Source organism: Ursus americanus, chromosome 26 (genome assembly GCF_024610735.1).
Source record: "Ursus americanus isolate L20-20 chromosome 26, mUrsAme1.1.p, whole genome shotgun sequence".
NCBI classification, from domain to species: Eukaryota; Metazoa; Chordata; class Mammalia; order Carnivora; family Ursidae; genus Ursus; species Ursus americanus.
This window is the reverse complement of record NC_142152.1, coordinates 42,753,902-42,766,555: the sequence shown is the minus strand read 5'-3', so window position 1 is coordinate 42,766,555 and position 12,654 is coordinate 42,753,902. Positions and strand designations below refer to the sequence as shown.

Here is a 12,654-nt window from a genome sequence, read left to right as displayed (position 1 = left end):
CCCTCTGCTGCCTCTCCCTGCCGAGGCCCGTTCAGCAAGAGACAGTTCTTCGCCTGCCTGCATAAGGAGCTCTCTGATACTGTCTGTTCTCTTTTTATGTTCAGTTTTTCCCTAACATGTGACCACGCTAGATTAATTTCATGCCCCACAGGCCACAGGCTTTGCTTACCGCACAATTCCCGGACGGTGAACTCTGGGGAAATGGTCACGTCTCGTTCATCTTTGTATGCCCAGCACGGAGCCCCAGACCAAGGACGCTACGGGGCTGCCTCCAGCTGACCCCCTCTGGTGCAGAGCTGGTGGACGTGTTCATTGTGCTTGTAAATAATAAGCAATCATATGTTACAACTACACGAAGTAACACCTGGGCCAAATGCCTGACACCGTTGTGTGGAAATTGCTCTTTCTAGGGTCTTCCATAATGAACTTTGTTCCCACTCTTTTCCATTTTGTCCAGCAGTGAAGATGAGACAGAGTTACAGGGCAGCAGCCCAGCTTCCAGGGAAGGTGCAGACAAGACGCTTCCAGAATATAGCAAGGAGCTAGAGATGCTGTGCGAGGAGCTGCAGACCACCTTCGATGCTTTGGTGAGATCCGGAGCCCCTGGCCACCTGTGCTCGCAGTCACTGAACCCCGGGGATGTACTTGGGACTTTCTCGGCACTCAGCAGGTGTCGACACTGTGGGAGACACTCTCCCCCAGACACTTGCCTTTTCCTCCTCAGCCTCCTCCACTTGCCCCCTAAATCTCGATGCTCCCCAGGATGCTGTCCTAGACCTTTGTTCTTTCTGCCCCCTGTGATGTCTGGGTCCATCTCACCCCCTCTGAGGGCTCCACGTAGTAAATATTTTGGGCTTTGTGGCACCTACCGTGCCTTGTCACCATGCGGCTCCACCGTGTAGCAAGCCAGCGATGATACAGAAGTGAATGGCATCATCGCTGGGGTGCAGGAGTGGACGAGCACCTGGCTCTGGGGTCCCAAACACACCAGGCCAAGGCCGCTCACCGCTGACAAAATCCACAGGCAGAGAGGTGAGTGGTGGGGACACAAGAAAGGAGTTTATTTCAGTGAGGCTGACATTGGGAGGACAGTGGACTAGCGTCTCAAAGACCATATCCAAAGTGCTGGAAAGATGTGCAGGTTTACGTAAGGAGAATGTGGGATGAATCTTGGTGGGTACGTGCAGGTGGGCGGTAAAAGGTCGATCGTGGTCGTCGGGGGAGTCACGCAGGGTCTTGCTGGCCCCGGGGCAGTTGTCATTGCTTGAGGGGGTAGTTCTGGTTCCTGTCACGGGATGTCCAAATGGATGTAGTTCAGGTTTCTGTCAGCGTGGCTGTGTTCCAATAAAACTTTATTTATGGACACTGAAATTTTAATATCATGTAATTTTCATGTGCTGTAGAATATTCTTTTTACATTTTCTTTGAACCATTTCAGAAGGTGAAACCCAGTCTGAGCTGCTGGACCATACCAACATAGCGTGTGGGCTGGATTTGGCCTGTGGGCCCTGGTCTAGCACACGAGAGATGTTCTCAATGTCTAATGAACTAATGACCTGGTTGCAGTACTCACTGCACCTGCCACCAAACATAGACTTAGCTCCTCATCTCTTTGCTGGGCACATACTCGAACTTGGGTAGCTAAAACTTACCCATGAACATAGAAAATCTTTACCTTTTAACCTTTTCTGATGGAAATGTTTCTGATATTTAATATGATTTCTTGTCTGTTAAACAGACTATGTGAGGTGTAATTGTATTTCTTCAGGATACCACTTGTTCAAATTTAGGATTCCAGCTATGTTAAAGCTGACTATTGGTTTAAAAGAATTTTCCAGGAAAGAAACACTACCCTTTTTTTTTTTTTTAAAGTAGGCTCCATGCCCAGCGTTGAGCCCAATGCAGGGCCTGACCTCACAACCATGAGATCAAGACCTGAGCTGAGATCAAGAGTCAGATGCTTAACTGACTGAGCCACCCAGGTGCCCCAACCTACCCTTTACAACATCACATTAACTGTAAGATGCATTGTGGTTTCAGAAACACTAAAATGAGAAAATAAGTGGTTGAGGACATATTAGTAATTTGCCCTTTTCTTTATGATCGAAATCAGTACTGTCTTTGGGATATTTAGAGTGCCTATGGGGCTAAATAGCAAACAGTCTCCTCTAAATAAGCGATAAGGTTTTTGTAATCATCCTGTTTTGTGCTCTGCCTTCCCTTTGTCTTGGGGTTGTGCTGTGGTGAGAAGCATTTGCGCTCCGTGTGCTGCTCGAGCAGGTAACAAGACAGGTGTCAGCGACTTCGAGTTGACCCCCATACACAGGAAAGAAGGAGAATAAAGGGTGTGGGCCACGTGAGATCCACTTTCTTCATTTGTCTCCACGTTCGTGACTGTGTCTCTGGCAGGCAAGGTCTGGACACGGAGCTCCTGGCCAGCAGGGAGTGGACACGGGCCAAAGAAGCGACTAAAATTGACAAATCTAAGTTATGGAAAACTGCCCAGTTGTTTTGTTTTCTTTTTCCCAAATTAACCCATTTGATCATGGCAAATAGTTTTGTTTTGGGCACTTGTGTGACACAGTTGGTTAAGCAACCAACTCTTGGTTTTGGCTCAGGTCATGATCTCAGGGTCGTGAGATCAAGCCCCATGTCCAGCTCCACGCTCAGGGTGGAGTCTGCTTAAGATTCTCTATCTCCCTCTGCCTCTCCCCCATGTGCGTTCTCTCCCTCCCTCTCTCTCCCCCCCCAATAAATAAATAAATCTTTTAAAAATATATACTTTTGTTTGAACAAAAAAGCAGGTGCACATATTTTCCTAAAAGAAAAGAAACCGGGTGGCTGAGTTCCAGTATTAAAATAATTTGAATAGCCAGAAGCTAACACACGCAGAGCTCAGCGCACTGCTCCCCAGCCCTCGCTGCCTCACTGTGCGTGGTTCTGACGGGCCTCCACCTCCCGTCAGGGCCTCTTCATCCTTTGCTGCCTTCCAGGGTAAAGCCTGTCACAGAATCTCAAAGCTCTGTTAGAATGAGAAACATTTTCAACACATACTCATGTGACTTTTATAAAATGTAAAAAAGTCTGAAAGGATTTTGTTTCTAAATGTCACTTGGCTCTTGGTAGCTCACACGTTCTCATTTGTAACTGTGGACGTAGGCCCATCAGGGAAAAGTTTCAGAGGGTAGGCTGACGGGGAAGAGGGGGTGTGCATTTCATTTCAGGCACGCCAGGAGTGATTGATTGGTTTTGCATGTCTGTCCTAGGTTCTCCCCGTTCTTAAGTGGCAGGCTGGTACCCTGGGACTCCTTCCTCAGCCCCACTGACCTGCACTGAGGAGGGACAGCGTGGGAAGATGTTAGCAGGGAGAGTCAAAGTCCAGAAAACCCAGCCAGCAGGCTTGATGGACTGAGCAGCAGCAGAGGAAACGTGGGGCACCTGTCCTTGGTCCCTCTGACCCAGAGCACAGGCCCAGGGTGAGGTAGGCCGGGGAAAGTAGCCACTGGATTGTAGGTGACCGTATGCTCTGGTCAGCAGAGTTCCCAAGATCTTCAGATAAAGCCTGGGCTGTGTCGATGACAGCCAACAAAATGATGGCCCCACCCATCAACACAGACAGCGTGGGGACCTGAGGGGGACAGGCCTTGTCAGAGGGAAGTAATTAGAGGAACTGGAGATTTAGCTCAGAAAAGGGGGAACCAGTAGGCAAAACAGCCGCCATCACAGCCAAAAGGCTGTCCCAAGAACAGGAAATGGTCCACTGGTTTTCTGAGGCCTCTGAGGGGACAAGTGAGGCCGCTGGTACTGGCAGAAACTTTGGCTCCCACCAGAGAACAGTGTGGCAAGTCCTGTCCGGAGCTGGAAGGAGCTCCCAGAGAGCTGGTGTGGCCCATGGCAGGAAATGTGCCCCCAAAAGGCTGGATGATTACCCGGTGGGTTTATCACAAAGATCACGGAGGAATTAACTCCTGTGGGACTGCATCGGTGTACACACGTTTCATCCATTCTTGGGGCTACCTCACGATTTGTATTAATCCCATCTTGTTATTTACTTAACATTTTTCTGTCATACAATTAAAATCACGTTATACACACATTAGCTGAATATTGCTTCCCTGCCAAAAGTCTTTGAGCCTGGGGCTGACTCCCTTTTTCCTAAGAAGGGAAGTTTCATTTCTTTCAAAGGCACGTATGAGTGGGAGGGAGAGGCACATGGGCCCGAGGCTAGTAACCCAAGTTGGAAGACAGCACGAATCGTGTGGCACAGGGTTTCTAATGCCACGGCCCAGTGGCTCTGGGAAGATGCAGGTGCCCTGGTCTCTACGGTCTCCCCAAGCCACTGTATCCTGCTCCAGTGAATTTATTCTCTGCATATTTTATGAACACTTGAGTTTTTAGGATAGTGTCTGATACACAGGAAGGTTGAGCAGGTAGCACGGAGAGTGCGCGTAAACTATCCCCAGCCTGCACCCCATTTCAGACATTACTGTCCTATGTATCACAAACACGTATGCCACGTTTGTCGTAATTTGTGGGCCAGTATTGATATGCTGCTATTGAAAGAAGGCTGTAGTCTAGTCACATTTCCTTCCTTTCTCCCTCATGCCCTCTCTCCACCCTGGACCCCACAGTGAATGTAGTCATCATGTCTGCTCAGGCTCCTCGTGGCCGCCACAGCCTCACAGACATCCCTTTTTTTTTTATAACAGTGACAGTTTTGAGGATGGGTCAGGCATTTTGCAGCTGTCCCTCACTTGGGCTCTGTCTGATGACTTTCTCATGATTTGGCCGGGCTTGTGGGTTTTTCGGGGGAGGCCGCAGAGACGAGGTCTCATCACATCCTGTCAAAGGCGTGGACTGTGACCACGCCGTATCACTCTGGGTGTTGACCTTGACCACCTGGCTGGACCTGACCTTGACCTGTTGTCAGGTTTCTCTGTAAAAGGTACTCCTTTCCCGCTGTCCGCACAGCCCGTGCTGGAGGAGTGGGAAGTCCTGTCCCACCGCCTTGAGGGCGGAGTGTGTGCCGAGCTTATGTCTGTCTTCCCCCACCCGTGCGTTACTGGGCCGTGCATTGCTGGCAGCGCGGACTCCTGGCTGTGTGTTCCCCACTTCGGGTTGTATATAATCCAGTACCGCTGTATTTTGTTCCTCCAATTGTTCCTGCTTTGGCCATTATGAGCTCCGTTGGCTCCTATGTCCCTTGGACATGCTTCCATCAGTGTGAGTTTTGCTTTTGGGTTTTTTTTTTTAACACTTCCTTACTTTCTAGCATTACAAGATGTTCTAGGCCCATCCTGTGTATTTCCTGCCTCGGATCAGCCATTTCTCCAAGGAGCCTTGGTTACTCTTACTGGAGGATGGTTTTAGAAACCAAGATCTGGGTGCCGCCGTCAGGCACTGAAATCCTCTGCTCCAAAGAATTTATTCTTTGTTGAAGTGGTTTGGAAACAAGTTCTCATTCTATGTTCAAAACCAAAAGTTGATGTTATAAGGCTTTTCATATTATCATTTTCTTGTTTTCCAGCTTTTAGAGAGAATGGTTTCCCAGACTTGGCTTTAAGTGTCTCTAATGAACTTGACCTTGGCAGGGGGCTTTGGGGCACCTCTTTCCCCAACCTGGATGAACATTTTGCAGTTTGGTCTGGGGAGGAGGCATACTGAGGGTGAGCTGGGAGTGTGGGCCGCCATTCATCCCCTGTGGGTTCAGGGCTGCCCACTGGGCATAACCTTGGGCTCTGCTGATGAGCAAGTTGTACTTGGCACCGCAGGCCTGTGTCAGGCCTCCAGGATTTTCCTTGTTCTACTGATCATTTATAAGGTTTTCTTTGAATTAGGTGGCAGGACGCAGAGAACATGGGATGGCATGCTGAGAGACGTAGGGTCAGGAAGCATGGTGTGGGGTACTGGCTTTGACCTTCCCTAGATCAGCAGCCCTGAGAATTGGCCCGGCTGTATTACAGAAATGCTGAGTCCTACCTCTTGGGGTTGGGCCAAGTGAAACATCGAACCGAAAAAGATTGGGGAAAGGAGTGTAGTCCCTTAAAAATCAATGTTAGCTAACCTTGGTGCCCACATCTGGCGTAATTGGAAAGTGGCTGAAGGACCGAGTGTAAGGAATTCAGATTTTGACAGTTTATAGATCTCTCTTTAACCCCCGTGTGCATGGGTTAAGTATACGTAGGGGTTAGAAATGTCTTAATGGGTCTGTGCTGCTTAAATCTGAAATCTTACTTGGCCCCTTTATTTAACAAACCCTCTATAGCTCCAACTAGGTACCTCAGGAGTACTTAGTCCTTCTCACCGCCACGGAAGCACTTCGTCGGAGCGGGCCGTGCTGGCTCCTCTCCGCAGCGGGCATGGTGCCGTGTGCCCTGCAGGGTTCGCGGGCCTCCCGCAGAGCTCACCCTACCCTGAGGCGTCGTCACCTCCGTTCTCCCCACGTCCTGTGTGAAGTGTGGAGGGCTGCCTTTCATGACTACCGTTTTACAGACAAGGAAACCGAGCCTCAAGGTTTCAGCAAACTCAGAGGCAGCTAGTTAATTTTTATTAAAGTTAGCAATGAACTCATTTAATACCCTTCCTCCTCTCATTCCGTAAAAGCAGAGCCTGCCTTGCGATTGCTCCAGGTCTGTGGGGCTAAGAAATTAGCGCCTTCGGAAATCTTAGGGAAGCTGGACTCAGCAAGCTTTCTCTTTCCAGCCCTGGAAACCCAGGGGTTATTTCTGAGGTAATGCAAATGAATGAGATCGTAGCCACTGTCTGCCTCTGTCTCCCTGGAAATGCACTGCGTGTGGAGGGAACAGTGTTGGTATTGGACTTCCGGTCTCAACAGACTTCTCCCTCTTAGCTTCGAAACCTTACAGTTACTGAATCTGAGACTGGAGTGGATTTCCAATAAGGTTCTCATATTCCCAATTAATATCTTTTTAGGCCAAAATACAGATGAAAATGGAAAAGCTGTCCTCGACCACCAAGGGGGTTTGTGAGCTAGAGAACTACCGTTGTGCGGACGGGAGGCCTCGGCCTCCCCTGTTTCACACATGGCCCACAACCCATTTCTGTGAGTAGTTCTCTCTGCATCGATTCTCAGGAGTAGAAATTATGAGAGCATTTGCGTTCTTTAGATCTGGTAGTTGAAGAAGCTGACAGGCTTTGAAATTCAATTCGTGAGGATCCATTGGAAGGGAAGGGGATTGAGGGGCATCTTAAAATGGGCCTTTCTTCTTGGCTCTAATAATCAGCAAAGAATATTAAATGTAATTCGAGACACAGGAAGCAAGGTGCCCTTATTATCCTTTAAAACCAAGTGGTCGGGGCGCCCAGCTGGCTCAGTCCATAGAGCCAGCAGCTCTCGATCTTGGGGTCGTGAGTTTCAGCCCCACGTTGGGCATGGAGCTTACTTAATAAAAAAAATAAATTACCTTAAAAAAAAAATGGGTAGAGTGAATTCCACCTCCTCTGCAGAGGCAGAATTTTTTTTCTTTTTCAGAAAGATAGGTTTTGGGGCAGCGGGGTGGCTCAGGCGGTTAAACATCTGACTCTGATTTCAGCTCAGATCTCGATCTCAGGGTTATGAGTTCAAGCCCGGAATTGAAAAAGAAAGATAAACTGAGGTCATTTCAGCCAAGCCCTCAGAAGAAGAGTACTGGGAACATGGAATCCATTTACTTAAGTAAGTTCTACAAGATCAGGATTACCTTTTTTTTTTTTTTTAAGATTTATTTATTTTAGAGAGAAAGCGAGCATGCACGTGAGAGCAGGGGGAGAAGCAGAGGGAGAGAGAGAGAAGCAAACTCCCTGCTGACTCCAGAGCCTGACATCGAGCCCCTGAGATCGTGACCTCAGCTGAAATCAAGAGTTGGATGCTTAACCGGCTGAGCCACCCGGGCGCCCCTCAGTTACCTTTAGCTTCTGTTAGTTCAAAAGAAGGGCCTAGCTATTTGATGCCAATTTGAGACCTCACTTTTAAATAAGGAAGAAAAGGGTAAAGCCATTTGATGGAATGTGTTACTGGAATATTGTCGGTTTGAGGTGACTCTACTGTTTATAATCATCTCGGGACTGAAGAGTTGAGCGGAGAAGGCTGTACTTACTTATTAATTTCAAGACACTGTCATGCCGTCTAATCCGGCTGATCTGCACGAGCCAGAGTGATCCATACCACCTGGTCCTTCTTCAGCCGCGCTATGGCTGAGTCCAGTTGTCATGGAGCGCTTCAGGGTGGCGCCCCACCGCAGGCAGGAGCGGCTCTGTGAATTCGTGCTACTAAAGGGAGACGTCTGTTGCAGATGAGGTCTCCCGCAAGCTGTCCGACATGTACCGGAAGGAGCTTCTCCTGAAGCGCACGGTCACGGAGGAGCTTGCACACGCCGCAGACCGCGACCTCGCCCTGAGCTACTTGTCCATGTGGCTGCACCAGCCCTATGTGGAGACCGACAGCAAGCTGCTGCTGGAAAGTATGCTGCTCGAAACGGGGCACCGGGCATTGTGACCTCCCGGCACAGCCTCACCTGAGCCCCCAGGCTCTGGACCACCGGCTACCTCTGTGGCTCCCATGGTGGACAGTCTCATGTAAGACTCAGCGCTGCGGTGTGGCCACCCACTGACCTGAGTGTCTTCCAGACTGGATCACTTCAGCAGCTCCCCGTGGCCTCTCCAGACACCGTGCTGGTGGGAGCTGTCCGCTGCACAGCGTCACCTGCACCTGTTGTGAACCTGTCACCCCAGAGGACTTCTACATGAAATAAAGGAGTTCCTCAACAGAATGATGGAGTGATCTTGTTTTTGTAAATTAGCTGTATTTATATAACACTTATGTAGAAAACGCCTGGTTTCGTATTTTTACTTTATACCTATCTATTACTTAAATATTTATGATACCTCATTAGTTTTGTAATTACAACGAATGTTTAGAATACCAGAGTTAACTGAATAATGAAGACTGGCATCATGAAAACTACCCACAAACACGGCCTGTATCTGCAGACTGAGATGTGACAGGCCACGTGATTGTTCAGGCACAAGTGCTAGATCTGACAACATTTGCAACCAAATCCTGGGGGCTCTAGCCTGCCATTTGCTTCCCAGAGACAGAAATGTAAGGAACTTCATGCTACAGCATGACTGGGACACGGGACACGGGACATCGCTTCATCTGACTGAAGCTCAGCGTCCCAGAAACGGGAAGAGAGAAACTATTCCAATAAAGACTGTGCGCGACAGGGATTCGGTTCGGGGGAAAGTGAGCCTACCTCGCTGTGCAGACTGACACCTCAAAAGCACCGAAAGGCAGCATTTCTTAGTATCTCCTTCCTCTGTCCCCGTGGCACTTAACTGATATCTAACTCCCGTAAAAGCTGCCCTCAGACGTGTCGCAGCCAGGAAGCCACGTGGTTAGCATGTGGCAGAAAGGGTGTTGTGCTCCAGGCCGCCCTGCCCGGCTGGCTGTTGTCATGAGCCAGAGGAGGTGGACGGGACAGGCCCCCAGGTCCACTGGCAGTTTTATGTTTCGGGTGTACTTAAAAAATAAGTGCTCTTCAGGGCGCCCGGCTGGCTCAGTCTGTGAGTGTGACTCTTGATCTTCGGGTTTTAAGTTCAGGACCCACGTTGGGTGTAGAGCTTACTTTAAAAAAAAAAAAAGTGAACGACTTAATACCGTGAGCAGGCCTTTCTAGGACATTCCATGGGTTCTTGACGCCTCAACCCAGACACTCAAGTGGCCCAGGGGAGCTAATGGAAAGGGGTGATATTGCAAAGGACAAACAGACACAAAAGAGCTAAGTGACAAATTATCCGGTGGCATTGGTCCAGAGATCCCTCATGAAATGGAAGAGGCATCAGATTAAAGGGTGACCCCTTTGGTGGCTGAATTTGCTGAGTTCTGTGCTCACGAGGCAACAGTGAAATCTCCAGAGAGCAGACAGACTTCTTTTTTTTTTTTTTTTTTATATAATGATTTTTTATTATATTATGTTAGTCACCATACAGTACATCCCCGGTTTTCGATGTAAGGCTCGATGATTCATTAGTTGTGTATAACACCCAGTGCACCATGCAATACGTGCCCTCCACACTACCCATCACCGGTCTATCCCACTCCCCCACCCCCCTCCCCTCTGTGGCCCTCAGTTTGTTTCTCATAGTCCACAGTCTCTCATGTTTCATTCCCCCTTCTGATTACCCCCCCTTTCTTTATCCCTTTCTTCCCCTACTGATCATTCTAGTTCTTATGTTCCATAGATGAGAGAAATCATATGATAGTTGTCTTTCTCTGCTTGACTTATTTCACTAAGCATTATCTCCTCCAGTGCCGTCCATGTTGTAGCAAATGTTGAGAACTCATTCTTTCTGATTGCTGAGTAATATTCCATTGTATATATGGACCACAACTTCTTAATCCAGTCATCTGTTGCAGGGCATCTCGGCTCCTTCCACGATTTAGCTATTGTGGACATTGCTGCTATGAACATTGGGGTGCATATGGCCCTTCTCTTCACTACGAGCAGACAGACTTCTAAACCTAGGAGACGGTTCCCACGGTTCTCCACCTTTGGGTATCTTGCCAAAATAGACAGCCAAGGAGTATGCAGAGGGCAAGTCCATAAAAACAGAACAGGACTGGGGAAGAGCTTCAGGATGAATTCACGATAAGCACATCCCATTAAAGCTAAAAGAAGAGGGGAAACAAACATTCTCCAGGAAACACAAAAGCGTATACAAAAGCATCAAAGTAGTCCCCACATACCGCCCGGCTCAGCTCTGGATAACATTTACATGTGGTAAATAACGTGACCCAAAAGTTGATCAGCCATCCGTGCTGTTCACCAGATATTCCTAGAGTCCTGCCTTTGTGGCCCATGAAAGCCTGCCCTCCTGGTTCCCTTGCTGCTGGGGCAGACCACGTGGCAGGTGCTGGCCACGGAAGGACAGCCGTCTCCTCCATTCCCTCCGTCTGGGTGGGCCCCCGGCAGGGTCTGAGACGTGGCCGCCCCGCTGGGTCCCCGGCCCAGCTGTGATGAGGCAGCACCGTCCTGCCAGCCTGTGAGGGGCGCGTTGCATGAGCAGGAGACCACCTCTGTTGTTCGAAGCTGTTCTAGAGCTGTTACTCCTGCCTCTCCAGACCGACCCACAGCAGTTTTAACCGTTCTGGGAGAAGGGGTTTGGCAGAGACCACTGGCGGTCCTTCAGTGTTTCTTCTTGGCTTCGTTTGAGTTTTAGCTGGCGCATGGCTACCGGTTTAGTAGGGTTCAGAACCTTCTTTGCCGCCAGCTGTGGCCACGTGACTGAGATGTGTGGGAGAACTTTGGTTCTCCAAAGTTATGTGTGCCCGTCCTGCTCCCCACGTGAAGGCAGACGGAGTGGACACGTGAGGGTGATGAGCCTCCTAAGGCCTCTGGGAAAGCCCCCCCCAAGGGGTGAGGAAGCCCCCTGGTCTGGGCCACCTCTGGAGCAAAGCCACTCGAGTTCCCGAGTGCCTTCCGGCTCACGTTTTCACTTGGGAGGTGCTGTCGTCTCCCTAAGTCCCGGCCAGATTCACGTGTTGAAACCCTAACCCCCGGAGGAGGTGATAAATGACAGGGTGGCCTGTGGGAGGTGCTCCGGCCATGAGGGCGCAGCCCCACGCGTGGGATCCGTGCGCCTATGAAAGAGGCTCCAGAGGCTCCCGCGCCGGCGGGGACACAGGGAGCCCTCACCCGGCCGTGCTGGCGCCACGAGCTCCAGCCTCCGGCGTCCGGCACTACTGTGCCTGAGCTTCCCGGTCTGAGCCGTTTCCTTCCAGCGGAACGGACGGACGGAGATGGAGACGAGGGAGAAACAATGCCAGCTTGCTCAAGTCGCTGACCCCGCCGCCTGTGGCGGCGGCCCGCTGATAGCCGAGCAGGGGAAGGTCGGCAGGAGTGCCTGGGAGGCGGTGATGGGGGGGGGCACGGGTGCCTCCAGCGTCCCCGAGCCAGCGCGTGATGCCTAAGCCTAGAACATCGAGACGCGACGGTACGAGCCTGCTGCCTGACGACCTCGACTGAAATGCCAAAGAGCCAGCGACCAGAGCTGGAGGCGGCCACCGCGGGAGGAGGTTGGAGGAAAACGGCGAGACGACGATGTGCTGTGATGGAGGCGTCAGCTCACACGACGCCCGCGAGCCTGGCGCCGCGGGTCCGAGCAGCAAATCGACACGGAGAGAACAGGAAGGGGAGGGGCTGCTTTCTCTTTAAAAAATAAGTCTCAGAGAACTGGCACTTTAAACTCCATGCATGTATAATTTTGTTAGAAACAAAAAACAAATGGCAGAAAAGCAAGCAAGCCGCCAAGCGAACGCAACCCCAAGGCGGTTCTCTCCGGGAGGAACCACGGCTCCCGCGGTCGGAGTCCGCAGCACAGCCGCACGCTCAGCAACGAGCAGTGGTCATCCCTCACCTGGAGCGTTAAATCCTGACTCCATACCAACCTGTGATACAGGGACCCTCGTTGGGGGAGCCGGGAGGCGTGCAAGCCATGTCCCGGGTCTCACGGTGCCATCGGACACGAATAAATCGAGAAAGCTGTGAGACGGACATAACTTGGGACACACGGAGGTTAAATCACCAAGAGGGAGAAAGTGCTCGCCTTGGCCGAGGGGCTGAGGGGCAGAGGGCTGAGGTCGGGCCACCTGTG

At 50.5% G+C, this 12,654-nt stretch overlaps 1 protein-coding gene across 5 annotated transcripts in view; it reads left to right on the top strand.

The window, feature by feature from the left end:
• Window positions 1–12,654, top strand: part of CINP (cyclin dependent kinase 2 interacting protein) — a 32,156-nt gene that overhangs the window by 13,398 nt on the left and 6,104 nt on the right. For 2 of the 5 annotated variants that reach the window (XR_015721896.1, XM_087856232.1), the window contains exons 3-5: window positions 458–587; window positions 6,934–7,063; window positions 7,559–7,675. Coding sequence is in view for 4 of the 5 variants with exons in the window: in XM_087856232.1 (XP_087712358.1) it covers window positions 458–587; window positions 6,934–7,063; window positions 7,559–7,675 (377 nt within the window). In the remaining variant the exon portion in view is untranslated. Of the gene's footprint in view, window positions 1–457; window positions 588–6,933; window positions 7,064–7,558; window positions 7,676–8,291; window positions 8,769–12,654 lie in introns of those variants that run through there. The other 3 variants (XM_045777191.2, XM_045777190.2, XM_087856231.1) reach the window with 3 other exon arrangements.